The sequence below is a fragment of the Oryzias latipes genome, chromosome 10 (assembly GCF_053564925.1).
Source record: "Oryzias latipes strain Hd-rR chromosome 10, Olatipes_Hd-rR_3.1".
Taxonomy (NCBI): Eukaryota; Metazoa; Chordata; class Actinopteri; order Beloniformes; family Adrianichthyidae; genus Oryzias; species Oryzias latipes.
In genome coordinates this window covers 9,069,451-9,089,846 of record NC_136246.1, presented here as the reverse complement: position 1 = coordinate 9,089,846, position 20,396 = coordinate 9,069,451, and the positions used below count along the sequence as shown (strand labels likewise).

General features: G+C 38.2%; 2 protein-coding genes across 2 annotated transcripts; both read left to right on the top strand.

Annotated features, from left to right (window-relative positions):
* The first annotated feature begins 15 nt into the window (after positions 1–15).
* LOC101171174 (uncharacterized) lies at positions 16–7,565 on the top strand. Its single transcript, XM_004073045.5, has 6 exons — positions 16–119; positions 238–582; positions 662–967; positions 4,307–4,426; positions 6,569–6,630; positions 7,311–7,565. Exons 1-6 carry the CDS (start codon positions 77–79, stop codon positions 7,434–7,436), a joined length of 1,002 nt encoding a protein of 333 aa, XP_004073093.1. The 5' UTR covers positions 16–76; the 3' UTR covers positions 7,437–7,565.
* A 5,912-nt stretch (positions 7,566–13,477) lies between these two features.
* On the top strand, positions 13,478–17,435 carry LOC101165565 (uncharacterized). The gene is made up of 6 exons (XM_004073022.3): positions 13,478–13,579; positions 13,680–14,015; positions 14,107–14,451; positions 14,822–14,932; positions 15,670–15,731; positions 17,229–17,435. Exons 1-5 carry the CDS (start codon positions 13,537–13,539, stop codon positions 15,717–15,719), a joined length of 885 nt encoding a protein of 294 aa, XP_004073070.1. The 5' UTR covers positions 13,478–13,536; the 3' UTR covers positions 15,720–15,731; positions 17,229–17,435.
* Positions 17,436–20,396: the final 2,961 nt, after the last annotated feature.

Below are 20,396 nucleotides of genomic sequence, written 5' to 3'. Positions count from 1 at the left end.
TTCTTTGCCGAAGTCGTTTAACTTGTCTTCTCTCTGAGTGGGTAGACGTCAGTCAAACAAGAGAGGTTTTGCTACAATGAGTGTAAGACTGGCTGCCTGCCTTTTTCTATGTGTAGTTGGTGAGTTACCCAGACAAATGCCAAACTGCATTTATTTTGGTATTGCTTGCACTTTTCTATATAACGTTGTCATTTCATTTTGCAAATTCAAGGTTGTTTTTTTCTGTTTTTTATTTAGCTGTGCCACAGACCCTGCAGCTTTCTCAAAAGATCTCCATTACTGAGGCGACCTTTGGTGAGAATGTGATCATGAAATGTACAACTGTTGGGTTGGAACAGCGAATGGTTTACTGGCATAAACTGCAGTTTGGTTTTATGATCCAAACTATTGCTTTTGGCAGTAGTCCAGACCTTCCTCTTAAGGAAGGGTTCAACAACTCTAGATACAGTGCCAAAAAAGAAGGAAATGAGTATTCCCTCGAAATAAGAAACGTCAGCAAAGAGGATCAAGGAACTTACTTCTGTCAGGCAGGAACATCATACACAATGACTTTCATTTATGGCAGTCATTTGGTCCTAAAAGGTAAACAAATTGTTCACTTTACTCTACACGCTGTACTAAAACAAAAAGAAAATGTCAAAACTTGTCTGTGTCTAACAAGGATCCAATCTGGAATCTGTGTCGCCGGGAAGCAAAGTGAATCGGCAGTGTTCTCTTCTTTGGCAGCCCGAGAAAAACCCAGATCGGTGTCTGGGAGAACAGAGAGCTTACCTTTACAGAGCAGGATTTGAGTCTGAGCCAGACATCATTTATACAACCAGTTCCCGCTGTGATGATCAAGAAGACAAGAGCTGTGTCTACCATGTGTCCAAACCTATGAAGAACTCTTTAGATCCTGGCCTCTACTCCTGTGCTGTGTCTTCCTGCAGAGAGATCCTGTTTGGTGAAGATACTGAAGAGCAGATAAGTAAGTTTCACAATGTTTCATTTCCATATGTTACAATTACACCAGGGAATTATTCAGTGTCAGAAATAGTTCAGTAAAAATTCAATCTGATAACAACATTTCTAAAAAAAATAAGGTGGTCACAATGTGTCTGGCAGATGTAAAATACTCTTTTGGTGGCTTGTTAAATGAGGTTCATAGCTTACAATTTATGCAATTGCTCTTCATGAACCCAAAAAGTCAATTTCTATCAAATTTGTCTTCAACTGTTTATGTATTAATCTTTGTGTTGCTGCCAAAGTTTGAATGGGACTGGGACATGCCGCACACACTGGAAAACAAAAGAAGTCAACGTTTCGCTACATTCTGCAAATTACCTTAAAAAATGTTTTGATGTATTTGATGTCATCGTTCCTTTGAAAAATGGTTTTAAATCTCATTTTAAAAAAGCACGATAAGCAAAATGATTTTCAAAAGATACAAAAGGTTTACACAGCAATAAAACTGTAAAAGACACCAAACCATAAGAATAGAATAGAATAGAATAGAATGGCTTTATTGTCATTGTGCATAGTACAATGAGATTTAAGCATCACCATCAGTGCAAGAACAGTAAGGAAGGGAAAAGTAGTAAAGATAACATTGTAATATAATAAAATCAAACAAGCAAACAAACAGTATATACAAGTGTGCAATATAAGCTGTAAACTGTGCTGAAGAGTGCCGAGATAATTGTACAAAAATTGCGTATGAAAAAACTGTGCGTAGACATGTCAAAGTGCAGAGGTGGCAATGAGGTAGATAGATGACACTGTGGACAGAGTAAACAGGAGTATGTTTTTTTTTTTTTGTTTTTGTTTTTTGTTTCTTATCTGTGCTTTTGGGAATTGAGGATTGTTATTAACCTTGGAAAGAAGCTGTTTTTTAGTCTGTTCGTTTTGCTTCTGATGCCTCTGTAGCGCCTCCCGGAGGGCATCAGGTTGAACAGGTCTGAGCCGGGGTGTGAACTGTCCTTAATGATGTTCTGAGCCCTAGTGAGACAGCGCGCGGAGTAGATGTCCGTCAGGGTGGGGAGAGGGCACCCAATGATTTTCTCAGCTGTCTCTACAACTCTGCAGTCTCTTTTTATCATTAACCAAGCAATCATAAACCAAGCAAATGGAAACTTTGTCCCAATTCTCCTTTTTTGGGACTCTTTTTGTTTTTACTTTAAACTCCTGGGCAAATGCGTAGTTGCCTAGTGGTGAGTGTCTGCCCTGAAACTGGGAGGTCATGGAAACCAAATGCACACCCTGAACCAAAGCCTTATTCACAACTGCCCTTATGGGTAGATACAAGCCGTCTGGAGGCGGAAAATCGGGTTGTCTGCTGGCAAAAAATAGGCAAACTTGTACAGGGCAAAGAGATGGCCCGCACCAAGTAGCATGGCCGTAGACCCCTCTTTGAGCCCATAACCCTTAGCTGGCGGTTTTGTCAAACCTAAATCGTTCTGAGGTTTGCAGCATTCTTGTTACCTTTATATCAGAACTTAGTACAAACAACTGTGGTAAATATATGTCACTAAAAAGCATTTTAGACTTATATTTAACGTTTACATATCTATTTTTAAGTAGGATTGCTTGACACATATAGCACATTTTTGTCTTGAATTCTGATATAAGGCTTAGAAAAATGCATCTAATAATTTAAAAGTATGCACAATCTGAAACAACTGTCAGCCAATTTTTTCTTCTGAACTTTTTAAGCCGGGACATCATTTTCAATTGTGTTGCTAAAGCTACAGAAAATTCGGGCAAGATTTGAAAACTCAAGTTGGCAGAGCTAAGAATCTGATTCAATACAGTGAGAAAAAGCCCCTAGTTTTTACCTCTTTTGCTCACAATCTGTGTCTGTTGAACTGCAACATAGGATTACAAAATAATTTTAACACAGCAGAAATGGAAAGCGGGTTAAAGTATGTAAGCCTACATACTTAAACATGAAGAGGAAAAAAAGTCGTTTTAATTCTGTAGTTCCTAAAACACGGCCGTGGCACTTACAGTTTGTGTTGTACTAATAAAATGTCTTCTATATGCATCCTAGTGCTGGGCTTTAGAGAGCCATTTATTTTATATTACATCTTATCTCGAGTGAAATGAACACTGCAGAATTTGAAATGATCAACAATTCCCAACAGCACCCACTGCCTATCTTTGTGGAACAGATCTGTGCTTACATTTTTGAAGCGTTCAGTTTTTTTCTTAAAATTTAAACATGCAAAAAGAAATGAAAACTGTTTTTCAATTAGGTAACCCAGTGATTCCTGTGAAGGAAGTCTGGCCTGGCTTTCCAATAGGTCTAATGCTTTGCTTCAAAAGAAAAAAGCTGTACAATTTAGGCTGCAATTGGGGAATCTCGTTATAAAACAAATTCAGTCATTGATGTTTATTGTTGCAACCACTTTATGGAAAGGATAAAATATTGAATATCCTTTACTTGTTATTCTATTGATCACAAACCTTAATGCCGTCACTGAAATTTGCACCAATATTATGATTCTTATTGTTTTCTAGACGGTTGTGAATCTTCTCCATCTTTAGGGTTTGTTCGTATCTAATTAAGGTGTTCTCAGCATGTGTGCTGTTACAATGAAAGCTCATTTCATCGTAGCTTAGGCTGAACTTTCTACAGCCGTGCTCCGATCATGTTATGTCTCAACATGCATCACAGATACAGTATTTCAACATATTTGTTTGTTTGGTTTTTTTATTGTATTGGAAAGTATTGTATTTATTACAAAAAAACTGGAAGTCTCAAATGTTTTTACAAATAAAAATTGTATAAATGAAATCATAAAAAGTGAAAGTGGGCCAGCTGTGATGCAGAGGTAGAGCGGTCGACCCCTGAGAGGAAGATCGCTGATTTGGTTCCCGCCCAGCCTGCCCATGTGTTGAAATGTCATTGGGCAAGACGCTGAACCCCACATTGGATGAATGGGACTGTGACTGTAAAGCGCTTTGGGCCTTCTAAAAGGGTAGTAAAGCGTTAAATAAGTAGACGCCATCTACCATTTGTCTTTTAAATGTGTAGCATAGTATTAGTTCGGCTGCAACAGTTCTGTAAGTTTTGCTTTATTAAGTTGTTATGATGTGAAATGAGCGCTCAAAACGTCTTTCTACCCTGTCTTGGTTGTTCTGATGATAGTGATAACCCCAACCCAAAATAGACTAGAGTAATAGAGGGAAGAAGGGGACCTTCAATATTATAATGTTTTACCTGTTTTTGATTTAACAACTGTCTTTTTTTTAATGTGGATGCTTGAAATGAGTTATGAGCAGACTGCACAGTAAAGTAATGGGATGTGATGTTGTCTAATTCCAGGGCAAGGCGTGTGTCCGTATGTTCTCATACTCGGGACACTGCTGGCCTGCTGTGTCCTCGCAAATATCATTTTAATTGTGACCTGGAAAAAGCAAAATCCAGTTTGTGACAAGTGCAAAGGTAGGTTTTGGAAGACTTTTACATGTATTCAGACATAAGAACAATTAATCTTAAGCAGAGGAATTGAAACTAAAGCCACAAAAATGAATAATAATAAAAAGAAGTACAGAGTGTAGCCGGTTTAGCTCGTGTTGGTTTGCGGCGCCTTCCGTCCGTGAAACCAGGGTTCGACTCCGGGCTGCTCCCTGTTCCCTTCTCTACTTCTGTGCCGGTACCAAGCCAGGTGGCTTTGAGAGGGTTGCATCAGGAAGGGCATCCGGCATAAAACATTGCCAAGTTTACCATGCGACTCATTCGCTGTGGCGACCCCTGATGGGAAAAGCCAAAAGAGAAACAACAATAAAAAGAAGTACAGAACTCCTCACACTCCTTAGATAACTAGTACAACTGTGGCACTGTTTTTTTTTAACGTCAAGAACCATCATTTTATCTGCTATAAGGAAAATGCTGCTCAGCAATTTTACAATCTCATACCACAATCAAATCGAAGACTGCAAACCCACACAAAGCCGCAGCAGCAGAGGATAGATTGTAGTCGTATGTCTCGTCGTGTGTCTTAGGTCAAATAAACCACTGTCGTGTGAACATTTTAGACATGTCCACAAAAATAGCATTTCAATTGCCTAAGAGCAGTTGTCACATTTTTTATGTTAAAAAATGTTTCCATAAGCAGTGGCTCAGGCAGTTGAGCAGGTCATCCAATGATCGTAGGGTTGGCGGCTCGATCCCCACTACCCCAGTCATCTGTTGTTGTGTCCTGGAGGCAAGACACTTCACCCTCCCTGCCTCCAGTGTGGCTCCAATGGTGTATCAATTCGTATGAATGTGTCTGTGATGGTCAGTGGGGCTGTAGGCACAAACTGGCAGCCACGCCTCTGTCAGTCTGCCCCGGGGAAACTGTGGCTCCATCAGTAGATCCATCACCAAGTATGAATGAATAATGGACACGTTGGAAGCACTTTGAGCATCTGGAAAAGTCAGTTAAATCAAATCCAATATTAATATTATTAATGAATGCGGAGTCCCGAAAGCACACCAAGATTCTCAGATCAGAACCTGATTAACAGTTTTAAAACAGTATGCAAACAACAAAGATTTTTAAATTAGATAAAGGTTGTCAAATATTATTCAATTTAAACATCGGAAAAAGACAAATGGACAAGTTGGATGTGATCTAAGGCTGCAGCTACCACTAAAAGCTTCAAAAACAAATGTGCTTGAACTGAGGGACAGGGAACTAGAAATAAAAGGTCTATTCCACCAGTAGTCTGATACTGCGAAATGATTTTATTCCAGCGCTATGTTTACACCGAGTGCGTTTTGCGTGACAAAATCCCGTCGGCCGCCTCTATTTGGATGTGCAGAAAATTCAAAAAAATGTTTCATAAACTTGAAGCCCTATATGCGTGTGGGAGGAGCTACTGCCAGATGTTTATAGCCTGATCGCTACATAGAGCAGCATCTATGTATATTTAAAAACGTGTATTTATAGTGCATGGGTGATGTGGATAGATCAGGTTTATTTTTATGGAAGAGCTCTACAAACGCATTGGTAATCACATCTCCATGTCTGGGTTCATGAGATCATTCAGAGACTTTTCCCCTTCGGTGAGGTTGACCATCTACTGCAGGAGCTGCAACAGCATGACGGCTGTTTTCAGTGGTACTTCTATCTCTCTGTGACCCAGTTTGATGACTTGCTGTCCCGAATTAGTCAGAGGAGGGACAAAACAAAAACTAAATTAGAGTCACTTTTTATTATTGTCTCAATTTAAATGAGAAAAAGTTCATAAAGTTTGGGAGGAGAAAGATCAGCTTCTCACCCACGTTGGTTTTGGACGCCACCCACCGTTTGCTTATTGAGCATGTCAAAGGCCAAAGTTAAGTCACTGCTTGGTTGACACGGTGCATCTTCTTTACCAAAGTTACATTTTTTAAAACTCTGACTGCACCACCCGAACCGCGCCCTGACGCTCAAACCACGCTGCTGCTAGACTGATGAGCTGCCCCAAAGCTCGCATGCGTCTGGACATTGACTTAACATTGAAACCACGTGAATCACGTTGGAAGGCAGCTTAAGAAATGTAAATATTGAAAGACTACATTGGCTTAAATAATTACTTTTTTTGTTATTTTTCTTAGATGGTAAAGCTCATACTAATGCCGAAAATGATGGACCAGCTGGGGATCAACAGGCTGACTTGGTAAATATAATTTAAACATCATAAAAGAAAGTTCCAACTTTCAAAAGAAAAGTACCGTTACTTGGTAATTAATAGCAAAAGTGGCTGTTACAACCCAGTTGATTATTTAGGTTAAAAAAAGCTCATACATGAGGAAGCTCATGTGTTTGTTCAGCCAAACTGATTGTTGGAAAGTTTAATGTTTCCTAAAAAGAAGCACAGTTGCAGTCTATCCATATCTCAGGTTTCTGAACACACATATAAATAAGTAAGATGATATGAAATGAAAAGTTACTAGTAGTTGTTGTAAAAGGGGAAAAATTATTAATCTTTCCATTCCATTTTTATCATTTCCCTTTTTTATTTTTTATACTACCATAATTCTGCCATATAATATTGATTGAGTTTCACCTCTTATAGTTATTGTGGTTTGTGTGGATTGGCATTCAGTGTCTAATTAGTTTACTAATGACCTATTTACAGTTAGACATTATAGTTTCTGCATCATGTTTACTTACAGCATTGGTTTATTTAATGTGTTACGATTGATTGTGAATACATTTCTTCATTCTGAACCCTACTAATTTTTTTACATAAACACTGCTTTATTTGGGACAATCCACACATAAGATGTGCAAATGTTAATCTGAATGTTTCAACATCTCAACACCTTTTTTTAATAATTTATCATTACTTTACAGGGTGAGGAAGATGACGGATTGCATTATGTCGCACTTGAGTTCTCCTCGAGGAAGTCAAAAAGACAGAGAAGCATGAGGAGGGAGTCCAAGGAGACCTGTATTTATGCAAACAAAAGAGATTATTAAAAGTTGTGTACTTGGAATGTAAATGTCGGATTTATGAGGATGACATCGATCCATTTTGTATTTCTGTATATCATCAGCCAATTGTCTATTTGAAAGGGGAGTTTGGATTTTTGCTGAAAGTGATCCTATTTTGAATATATTAGTTTGTTTGCCAGTGTCAATATTTTTTGGAGGATTTTATAACCTAACCTGTTACATTTACTATCTTTTTCTTGATTTTTAATGACTACAAAAGACAAAAACTACTATTTCTGCAACTGTTTTCCCCACCAGCTTGTTTTCTCGAAAGAAAGACAATTGCATGTTAATTCGTGAAAACAAACATTTACTGGACAAAACCGAATTAAATCATAGCTTGTTTTCTCAAGAAAGCATCTTAAAGACCCACTCTGATGAAAATGGTGTTTTAACATGATGATGTGGCATTTTTTCAGATGATGGAGGACATATATGAAGAAACTTAAGGTCAACTTCCATTTCTGAGAATTTATTCAGATCGTTGTTAATAAAAGAAGCAGTTTGTAAAAGCTTGTGGTTGCGACATAGAAGCAACAGTCTGCAGGCCACAGGCTCCCTGCTCCACTCTATTCTAATGCATCCACTTGCAGACTAATAGATAAGCTAGTGGGAGAGCATGTAAACAAATGAGTGTAGGTAGGTCATTTTCTTTCTCTGTTTCTATTTTATCATGACTTCTTTGTTTTCTTTTAGTTGCAATGTGTAATATCATTTAACGATGCAATTTAAAACTAGGACTTACTTCAGAGACTTACTTTATATCCTATAAATCAGATTTTGTGAAAAACAATTCTGTAAAAGCGTGTTAAAAGTCTAATTTGACACAGAATTACAGCTATTCAACTTTATGGGAAATTTAAAGATGCACAGTCAAATAGGCATTGCGATGCATCAATTATGAAAGGATTTCAGTGCTGCAATGTTGTGTGGTAGACATATTTTTCACACATTGGATTCTCCATCCATCTTCTGCTGTCCACCCAGAGCCAGATGGTGAGGGCAGCAGTCTAAGCAGAGATTTCCAGGGAGATCCCAAGGCACTTGCTGGTCAGTCTCTGCAACCTTAATGAGGGATCTGCCCAATAAGTCACCTCAGATGTTCTTTTCTTGATCTGGAGGAGCAGCTCCACTCCAAAGTGGACTGTCCCCCCAACTCCATCTGGATGAAGCTTGTCTGCTGGACTTTAAATATGTAGTTTTAAAGTTAGATAAATTAATTATTCTCTATGAGTTCTGGTAAAACGCCTGTCCCTCCTGGGGGAGGATCCCTCCTTCATGTGGACACACCTGAGGTTTCTTAGTATGTTCCGGAATCCGTTTTTTTTTTATTAGGAGTTTTTCCTTACGCGAAGGAGGGTCTAAGGGCAGGGATGTCCAGTTTAGTCTAGTCAGTTTGTTAGTTCAATTTATCATTTTCCTATTGAATTCTATGTATTTATGATCCTTTTGATTTCATGTTTTACATTTTCAATTACTGACATGAAGCCCATCGAGACGACTGTTGTTGTGAATTTGGGCTATATAAATAAAATTGAATTGAATTGAATTGTATTGACATGGTCACATGGGTCACTGCCATCCTAGTGGGCCCTGGCACTGTCTTTATTATCTTTTCTGCAGACAAGTTTGTCTGACGCATATTTGGGGATGGAGATCAATGTATTTCACCATTCTTTGATATGAATGTCTTGCTTGGAGGAACAGGAATAATTATTCCCTCATCTGGTTCAAAATCAGAATCATTAGAATCAGGATTCAGCTCCAGATAGTCTTCTTCTGATCATGATCAGTGATGACTTCCAGAGCCTCCTGGACTGTCACATTTCTGCTTCTGCTGCTCATTTTGTAAAGGTCTGCCTGACAGACTGTAATGTTGGAAGGACTCCCATGCAGAGAATCTTTTAAATATTTTGCCCCTCCCCTGTTGAATGTACACTGAATATGAGTTGAGTTTTCCCACATAAATGGTTCCTGTCAAAAGTCATAACACCTATGCACCTGTGTGTGTGTGTGTGTGTGTGTGTGTGTGTGTTGTCTATGTGTGTGATTGGGGTGAAATATGTCTCACAGCTGCAAATACAGGAATACAGTAAACCCTTGTTTTTCGCGGGGGTTACGTTCCAAAAAGAACCCGTGATAGGCAAAATCCGTGAAGTAGAAACCTTCATTTTTTTTTACAATTATTATACAAATAAATAGTCTATTATACATTGAAAAGAAAGAACAAACCATTTTACAGGCTCAAGCATTTGTTTTACAAATAAAAGTACTTTAGAAACGTTTTTTTCAACAAATAACTTCTTTACTCTACTGTCAAATAATAATTTTAATCATCAATGTGAACAGAAGGCTTCAGAAGGCCCACCACGACCCGAGTAATTGGATTTAACGGGAGAAAATTTAAAATGATCATGAAAAAAATACAAAGTACAGTGGGACAAATAGTGACTCAGGTGTATTTCACTGCTCTTCAGACTGAGCCGCTGCATCCTGACTCCACTCTGCAGTGTTTTCTTCTTTTGAAGCCCGCGCACCGCTGTGTTAGTTCGGGAGAAGCACATAGTGATGGGCAGTTGTTGTCGCTCTTTTTTCTATGGGTTTTAGAGAAACTCGAAATTGCAAGAGAATTTGCACGTACGTGTTGTAAATTTGGCAAGCTGTTTCAAATACCTGAACATTGGCAATTCACTGCGTCGTCAATCAATCAACCTTTTGGGCCTGCCGGGTTGCCAGGAATCTGTCCCGGTACATCATGAACAGGCTGCCAGACTGTTGCAAGCCCCATGGGACTGGAGCTAGCGCGCCCACTACAGCAGCACCTGGGAGACTGATTGACCGCCAGAAAGAGGGAGCCAGCTCCTTAACTTTATAATATTTATTACATTTTCATAAAGGCAATAAAAAAGGTTCTTCTAACGATATTCTTGTTTTTATTTTTCCCTTCTGGGGTTAATGCGGGACAACAAGTCTACAAACTGGTTAATTTGCGAAATTTCAAAAGTCAAAAGTTTTGTTATTTATTTATTGGACCTTTTATTTCTTTTCTTCACATTAAAAATACTTTTTTTTTTACAATTTCATAAATGAAGAGGAGCAGAACATTCTTAAATTTTTTTTTAAATTCTTTAAAACAGTAAAAGGAAAAGATTAAGTAATAAAAAGTTATCATATGTGAGTGTCTTCTAATGAATACACTACACACATTTTTTTTTGCATTTTTTTAACATATAAACCATTATTTTTTGCAAAGTCACAGTAGAATAAAGGCCCGCAAAAAAAACATTGGTAAAGTGTCCAGAGTTGAGGGTCCAAAGTGCCAACTGTTTCCCAAGACTTGAATTAAAAGAATCGGCTCCCGAGAAAGAATCAAAGTGCCCATCGCTACAATGCTCCTTTGTATTTTTTGGACCTTTTTTAAAACGTTGAAGGAATATATAAAACTGTATGACTGATGCAATAATGGACTCTTTTTAAGTTTTTATTTTGAATGTCAAAACTCTGGTTCGTTCCTGTTCCAGGCATGTTTACTCCTGGGGGTTATTCCAGAAAGCAGGTCGTGCTAGCTCCCACAGTAAGTTTGAGGCTAAGGAAGTTGAAGAGGAAGCTTTCGGTTCCAGAAATGGAGGTATGTTTCAGGGTATGTCAAGTTGCCATGGCAACTCATGCTCGGAACATAACCTGGTCTGGAGCAGGTTTAGTTGAAGGTTAGTTTGTTTTCAGAGAGGTGAAGCAGCATGGCGTGTCCATTTGAAGATGATTTAGTGGATGAAGAAGCTCAGATAATACTTTTTCCACCATGAGAGGGTGATAAGACCACGTATGGATGTTGGAAAAATATATTTTTTTAAATTGTTGATCTAACTTAATTATTTGCTTCAGTTAAGAAAATAATTTTTTAAGTCAGTTTAAAAATAGCGTAGTTTCAGACAGTTATTTTACTTTCATTCAAATTAATTCAGTTAAGTGGGTGTAACTTTGGTGCTGCTGTTAGATCGGCACCGCAAGGGATTGTGGGATACCATTTCCTCTGCCTGTCTAGACGGATTTGGGTTTAAGTGTGGGTTTTTGACCAAATGTGTTTAGTTGTTTAGATGTTTTACTGTGTTACCGAGTTATTTTGTCCTACTTTGCTTAAGTCTCTGCACCATGAGTGAGAGGGAGGGAGAGGATGATAAGTTTATATAGCACCCCTACCAGCAGACCATTAAATGTCAATGTTGGTAAATGTCTGCCCAAAATGTAAGCAATGTGGTTCTTTTTATCCTTATAAAAATGAGTATGTCTGCCGGCTCAAACTTAGACATATGAGTATTCAAGAATTATAATTAATTAAGATGGAAAAAGGATTAATTGAATAGGACTAATATGACATTTAGTTAGATAAATATGTAAATTTGAGTTGTTTAAACACTAATTAAGTTTTATAGACGTAAGAAATTAGGTTGAATAAATTTAACTCAATTAATTGTTACCAATAGAAGAATTTCATCTAAGGTGGCAAAATTTGATAAGTTAAATATACATGCGTCACAAGGAAAATGGAAATAAGATCAGAAACTCCTGCGTTTACTTTGTCTGTTCTTCTTCTCCAAGCAGAAACTTTTTCTTTTGCTGATGCAGCCGTGTTACTTTTTGATGGTCTTATAATCTTCATACGCCGTCATTAATCTCCAACTCTGTCTCATTAAAGGATAGCGCTCTCTTTTGTTCTCCACGCGTTTCCATGGTGATTCCAGAAATCGGCGATCCATTGAGAATGTCTTTATGTACTTGATGTGCACGTGCATTAACCCAGGGTTACCAAGTCGAGTGTAATTACGGTAACCCATATCCCGTCTTTTGGAACCGACATACCCAGAGTAGCAAGTTCAGGCGGATTTCAGCCAAAGTTCAGGCTTAATGTCAGGGTAGTTTAAACATGCTTCTTGGAATGCCCTCCTCATTATCTGCTTGTTTTGCAGCTAATTCCTCATCACATGAACTGAGTGAGCCCAGTTTCTAATTGACTTAACATGCCTGATCCAGGTGACCAGTAATGACTGAAGCAAGGTATTCTGCAAAACAAACAGGGCAATTGCTCATGAGTAACACTGAAACATAAATGGATTGTGAGTTATGACTTGTTTTACACAAAAAGTTATTATGATCACATTAAGATCACAGCTGTCAGCTTTGCTGCTGACAATCTGTGTGCTTTTTGGTGACCTTTTTTGCAGTAATTCTCTGTTGTGGTCCATGTGGGCTAACACTACTGTCAATACCTGACGAATTTGTAACAGTGCCATCTTCAAACACGCATGTGGCCTTGTGGGTGAGTGTCCATCCTGAGACTGGAAGGTCATGAGTTCAAATCCAGGCCAAGTCAAACCAAACCAAAGACTCTAAAAATGGGACCTCTCTGCTTGACACTCAACATTTAGGGGTTAGCTTCTCAGTTAAACCACTAAATGGTTCCCGAGCAAACTGTCTGCACAGCTCACCGCTCCCTCAGTGACTGGGTCAAATGTGGAGATCAAATTTCCCAAGATGTGTGACACGTAATGGGACTTTAACCTTATTTTTTTAAAATTTAAAACCTTTAGCCATTTAGGGTGAGGGTCTTAACCCCAGATGTGCTAGGCCACTTCTGCAAAAGAAGAAAAATGTTTTTATTGGAGCATAAAAGCAATCCCAGAGAAAAGTATTGTCAAGCACATTAATTGTGTGTGTGTGTGCTTGTAAAAGTAATATGATTACTATCTTTTGTTTCAGAAGTATGTACACATCTAGGAAAAATAAATTAAAACTGTTAAAAACTAACCAATTTAAACTTTTACACTCATTTCAAACAAGACAATGATGTCAAGTATTAGTTTGGAACATATTTTAAAGATATTTAAAGGAAAAGCACAAATTGTTGAATTGATTTCTTTATGGTACAATGTCTTTATTGTTTTCGTTTTTTTGTGTGTTGCTTATGTTGTTGAAATCTTGCTTCAACATCAGTGTAAGAAATGGGTGTAAAAACCGTCTAGCACCACAAAACAGCAGGAAGTGCTTTATCTGTTGTCTGCATTCAAGCAAGAGAGAAGGAAATGCAGCAATGATCAGAGGACTGGCTGCTTTGATTTTGCTCAATTTACTAAGTAAGTGTACACTGTCATGCTGGGCATAAAATAACATTTGTATGTACTTCAAATGTTTGTCTGATGACATTCTATGTTTTTTTTTGCATCTCCTCTGTAGCTGTGGTTCAAAACCTGGAGCTTCTTCAGCAGATCTCAGCTGAACTTGGGGACAATGTGACTCTGACTTGCTTAACTTCTGGTGTTGATCATGGTTTATTCTTTTGGTACAAGTTTCAGTTTGGGTACAGGTTCCAAATGGTCAGTTCAGGCAATTTTGGTCAACTAAAACTGGAGCAACAATTTGATACCCCAAGATTCAATATGGTGAATGTAGGTAATATATATTCCCTCAACATAAGAAATATTAGCAAAGAGGATGAAGGCATGTACATCTGTCAGGCAGGAGCAGCCTACAAACTCCGCTTCATCAGTGGCAATCGTTTGATGGTAAAAGGTAAATTTTATTAATTCATTTGCTGTATTACTTAAAAAATCTTCAATATTTCTAATTTATATTCTTCAATGTGATTTTATTAATTCCACAGATCCAAAAAAGAGACCTAAAACCATATTTGTAAACCAAAGTTCCATTATGGAGGCAGTTCTTTCAGGCCAGTCAGTAAATCTCTTCTGTTCAGTTTTGTTAAACACCAGAGAAAACTCAGACCTGTGCTCAGGTAAACACAGAGTTTACTGGTACAGAGCTGGATCAGAATCACATCCCCACCTCATTTACACAACCAGATCCAGCTGTGATGTTCAAAAAGGAATGAGATGTATCTACAATCTAACCCAAACAATAAGGGGCCTGTCGGATTCTGGTGTTTACTACTGTGCTGTGGTCTTGTGTGGAGAAATCCTGTTCGGTGAAGGAACCAAAGTGCAGATAAGTATGCTTGCTGTATTCCATCTATTTATGATTAAACCACATATGTTTGAAGTTTTCAAAAGCAAACTATGTTTTGATAATAACCAGTTAATGTTTTTTGCTGATGACGGAACAAAAGTTAAAAAACAAGACTTTTAGGAAAGAATTCTGCTCTACTAGATTATCTCACAGTTTGAGACAATGTGTGACTCTTAACTTGGCAGCAGTACAAAATAATTGAGCAATGGGTACATGCTTTCCTCTTTAATGAAAATGCATCTTACTGTTACTCATATAGATGTCCATCAAATACAGGTCAAGTCACTAAAAATCTTGATTGCGTGTACCTAAGAGAACAATACAGTTCAAATTACTGTATTTTTGCGTTCCAGAACAACTGTCCCCTGATGCCATCGTCCTTGGATCCTTGTTAGCCTGTTGTGTACTCATGAACATCACTCTAATTGTGATGAGAACAAAGCAAAAGTGTGAGCAGTGCAAAGGTAGGACAAACACTGCAAAGGGAAAAGGTATGCTTTAGAACACCAGAGTTTTACATTTTACACCTTATTTATCATTGTTGTTTGAGGGATTTTCAAGATGCTTTATGGTGGTCAACATTATAAAACAACTTTTCTAAAGCACACATTTCGAATGGCATTTTGCATTAATGCTTATTACATAATTTACTTGTACATTATTTACTCTAAGCTAAGTGTACAAAGTTGCATACATATAAAGTACCAAAAGTCACACTGGCCTTTGATGGAGGTAAATTTATCATTTTTGCCAATTGTACCGTTCACACTGTCCTTGGCAAAGCATGTCCAGGCGTTCTTTGACCATTCAGGGGCATGTGTGACATGCTTGGTGTTTTTTGTAGGTTTAAAAGTATGTACACAAAGATTAAAAAGTTGAATGACTTTGTGTTTAAAATTTTGACAAAGAAAAAGATTCCTTGTAGCTGCAATTTTGTTGACAGGTTGTCATGCACTTACCAACACGTTTCTTTCTCTTTCGGCTTCTCCCATCGAGGGTCGCCACAGCGAATCATCCTTTTACCAACTTACCAACACGTTTGATGTTTTTAAATGTTTGCATACTGTTCACTTTTCCCGTGTCCAAAAGGATTATTTGAATTATAATATATTGTTTGAATTTAAGATGCAAATCTTAGCCTGAATGTCAATGTGGAGTGAATTGTTTTCATTTGAAATGTTTTCTTTTTTTCTTAAAAAAGAGTTAAAAGCTTCGGATCTCGCTGAGCAGGACAGATCATCTGAGGGTTAATGAAAGGATTTGGTAAGTATAACTTTGAGGGTCAGGTTGGAGTTAATCTGATGTTGTATGGAAATTCCACGAGACAAAAGAAATTTGGGGAAAAAACATGGATATTTTCCAAGAAAAACACAGAAGAATCAATTTAGTGTGAATTGGAAGCTACTTATAAATGACAGAAATCAAACTTTAAAAGAGATCAAAAGAGTAAAAGTTGAAGTAATTTCCAACCAAATCAAGTTGTGTAAGACAGTGGTTAACGCTTTCAGATTACTTTGCTCTGGCCTGAAAAAAATCAAGGTCAATTTTGAAAAATACGTGCTGCTTGACGTCTGTCATCACAATTTCAACATTAAGCAACGACACTTAGCAGTGAGCTGTGGGAAAGGAAGTGGTCTCTTTTGAGTCAGATTTTCCAATCAAGAAAATAAAGTAGTTTGAGTTATAGTCCAGTCACCATGGTGATTTCTTTTTGGCGGGAATTGGAGAGCACAAAAATTATTTGCTGTAATTTTGCTAAGTTTTTATAATTTTATTGTGCAGATAGTTATTATATATTGGTCATGCTATTCTACTTTTGGGTCACCTGTACAAATGTGAGTAATTCATTTTTAAAAATGGTTGGAGTTGGGATACATGTTCTGGATACATGGACTTATATGACAAATACATGCTTTTACACATCTGTGTTTTGACTTCCAAAGAAATTTCTCATCTTCTGAGATCAGAATTCAACATAAACATCAGCCCTTTTTTAATCCGGAAGGCAAATTATTACTTGTTTTGTTTTTTGTCAAATGCCAGTTTACAACCGAGATCATTGAAAAGAATAAAAATGTTTTGATCTCACAAAGGGGAAATAACCTTGCTACCATAACTTTATGAAACACAGTAGAGAGTACAAATAAAACATGAAATGCATTGAAAAATTAATGAAAGCAATCATTATTGTCCAGTGTCTATGAGGTGTTGTAGAGTCTAATAGCTGACAGAAAGAAAGATCTGCGATAGCGTTCCTTCCTGCAGCGAGGTGTTCAGAAATCTGTCATTGGCAGCAATCATTCAGTATTTCTGTGGCAGATTGTTGCTGTTCATTATCCAATGGCCTTCTGAGTCTTTTTGTCGAGATTTGCACTTTGACTGTCCGAGACAGAAATGGTCAAATACAAACTGTTGTTGGGATGCTGGTGATGTAATGGTTTGTACTATTCGGGCCCTTGTTTAATTCCCCTCTTGGTCCTTTCTGTGAAGTGTTGGCTCCTCATCAAGGTGTATGCATGGGCACTCCAGCTTCCTCTCACGTTTGAAAAATATACTTCATAGTTTGATTGGTGATTCAAAATAGTGCCTTTGGTTTGAATGTGTGTCCGTTTTTGTGTTGCCCTTCAATGGACGAGCAAACTCTGCCTCATTTGCCCATCAGAGCCTCCAATAACCCCATGATCCAGCACAGCAATGAAAAGAATAGAAAGTACCTACAAAGTGCTCCCCATGATTATCAATTACCCTTTTATTTTACAGGATGGTGAAGAAGATGGACAAAGTGGACAAAGAGCAATAGCATCACAACACAACTGTTTGGATTTAAACAAGAGAAACAATCTGAAAAGTAAATTACCGGGAACTCTAACGACACACCCTTTTATTAATCAGATGAAGAAATGAAACTTTTTCTTAATTTTATGCTGTCTGTATGTTATTTTAGTCATTTAAAGAAAAGAAAAGAAATCACACCCAGGACTCTGCATCATTAGATGTTCAGTTGTTTGTTTTTTCATTCAAACTTTCTAAACACACATATATTTACAAATTTGTCAGAATCAATTTACTTTTTGCAAAAGTATGTCCCCATCATCTCAATCTGCCATCAAACTGACATCTCATATTTGCCTCTGCCTGCTTCAAAAAGAGAGACAACACCACCCCCATCCTGTCGTTTCATTTAAAAGGTAGCTGCAGTTTCAAAGCTGTGGTTTTTAAAGCTCGTCTCTGTCTGGATTCTTTCTTCAACTAGGATGTTTAGGGCCAAACCTCAAGATGTATCTGTACTCATTGATATGTGACGCCACATCATTATATATTTTCTTCTTTTCAATTAAATACCTTTCTGTTTTTTGCATTGTACTTTTTTTTTGTTGTTGTTGGGAATAGGAATGAGGTAGCACTTTTGTCAACATCATTTTGATTTAAAAGTGCCATTTTATTGAATTTGATTTCTGCAAGTGTTTATGTGTCTGTTTGCGTACACAACTACTCTGTAAGACAAAATCTGTGGTGACTTTGTTCTTCTGATAAACCACAGCGGCTGTTTACTCAGAAAAGACTTGACTGCACATGAACCACAATTTAAAGAGGCTCCTGCAGGTACAATATGGATTCATGTTTTTACTGTTGTATTTAATAAGCAATTTAAAATAAAATAACTTGTTGTTTTTGCATTAAAAAGGCATTTCAAAAGACTTTGCACACTCAGCAGACATTTCCAAGTTGTTTGACAAAAAAATGACTGTGTGTCCTAAATTACAACCCCCCCCCTCCAAGAAAAAAAAGAAAATCAAAGCTTCAGTTACTACAATGAAAAGCTTTATGATTCACTGCAGCACGACACTCATTCAAAGACTATTCGCTTGAGATTTGCACAGTTTGCTTGACAGGAAAAAGAACCACTGTGTGACCACGCTCTAAATTTTAAGAGTAGCTTATGTAATGTTGAAGTTTGCATTTTCCTTCTTCTTTTTTTAATTCTTTTAAAGGTTGCTATAGAAAAATATATATATATATGGTTTTCAATGTTGATTTTGATTTGCTTAAAATGAGTCGCTCCAAAAGTCCCAACATAAATCAAACTGCAATAACAATGTGCTTACAAGGCTGACTAAAGTGGAACACAAAATGTAATTTAATGGTGGATGATCAGTCAATACAATGAAAGCGTATCGCCATCTTCTGCTTGGCTGTGGCTTACAGGCAGAGGACAGGGCCTACGCACATCAAGCTTCCAATGGCTTATCCCCCCCTCAAGAAAATCTTGGTCAACAATAATTTATAAGCTCTTTTAGTGAGCATTAAAACACATTTTAGGCTTGACATAGAAAAAAGCTAACACTACTGATATACTGTAACTGCTTTGTTTTCTTGTTGGATCAAGGCAGGACACGTCGACAAACCCTTCCTGTATGATCTTTTTATGTAGAACGATGCACAAAAACTCCCCCCACCAGTGCAGGTATCTGTTGGTTAAATGATGCATCACCTCTACAGAATGAGAAAAAAGTTCACACTAAGCCTTTTTGTTTTTTCACAAGAAGGCATACAGTAAAAAGCAAACAGGAAACTCTAGGCGGGACCCCACAGTTTAACAGAAATGCAGCTCCAGCCATCAAACCTAAAATCATGTGGTCTTATGGACGAGCTGTGTGTTTTTGAAACACATCACTTTGACTGAAAAACCTGTTAGTTAAAAGGAATACCCTAAGACAAATAGAACAGTGATAAACAACAAACCAAAGTTAGCCTTTGTAATTTCCTCTTTCATTTTTTTAACTAAAGATGTGGCAAAGGATCAGACTTTATCTGACAACATTTATGCCATTTTTTTTCTGTATGTAAACATGTATTTAGTTCTTATTAAGGTCTTTTTGTTATTCTTTTATTGTATCTATTGTCATTTCACTTAACTTTCAACAACTTGAGTTTGTTGGTGTTTGTTGTTTCACTATTTGCTAAGGAAAAGTGTTTGCTCACCTTTTATTGGTGACGAACCTTTTATACCTTAAGCTGTACACTGCTGCAGCTTTATGATAAAGTGCTTAAGTTTTTCCTGGCATTCGGTACATTTCATTTTTATGGTGGTTTCCTTATATTTATGTGGAAACGGAAACAATACTTATTGACCCAAGTTTTTTTTTTGTAAAGCCCACTTATGTAAAAAGCTTAGAATCATCTGCAGACAGCAGTTTCACTCTGTTTATTGTAACTTCCTCTCTTATTGTGTTTTGGCTTTTCTTGCAACGATCAAGGCTCTTCTAATGCATTTAGAAAAGGAGGCCTAAAATATACACTCCAACATAAACACACACACACACATGCCCACACAAACACACACACACATTTCACAAGGAAGGTGGGACCTCAGAACATCTGTCCCCTACCCCATCCCTGGTAAAGGGTTCTGGGCCCTTGGCAACGGCGGCCGTGTTCCCTGGGTGCTGTCTTCCTGGGCCCGGCAGCCCTCTTTCCATGCAGGGAGAGGGATCCCTGAGCTTTCTGGCAAGGCCAAGAGCCCGGGATCACATCCCACCTGAGCTGGGGGGTGTCCGAGTCCTGTGGTGTGGGTTCTGGTCCTTGCCCCTCGCCAAATTTCCAACTGTGGGTGAGCCTGGCGGGGCATGTTTACGACACTTCTTGAGGATCCCCTCTTCTCCTGGGTGTCCTCCTCCTGGGCGGGGATGGCCCCTGCCTTGCTCCTTCTTGGACCAACCGTGTGCCGAGTTGCCTGGAGTGTGGGGCGGGTCTCCCTAGAGAGGTCCTGTCTCTTACCTGGGGTTGGGGCGGGGTGCGGGGGGGGGGGGGGGGTGCCCAGAACTCCTGGGTGGTGATGAGGTGCTTGTCTGGGGTGCGTATTGGGCCATCCTGTAGCGATTGGACCCTCCTGTAGCGGTGGGGGGGCTGCTCTCCTGGTTGGGCTGG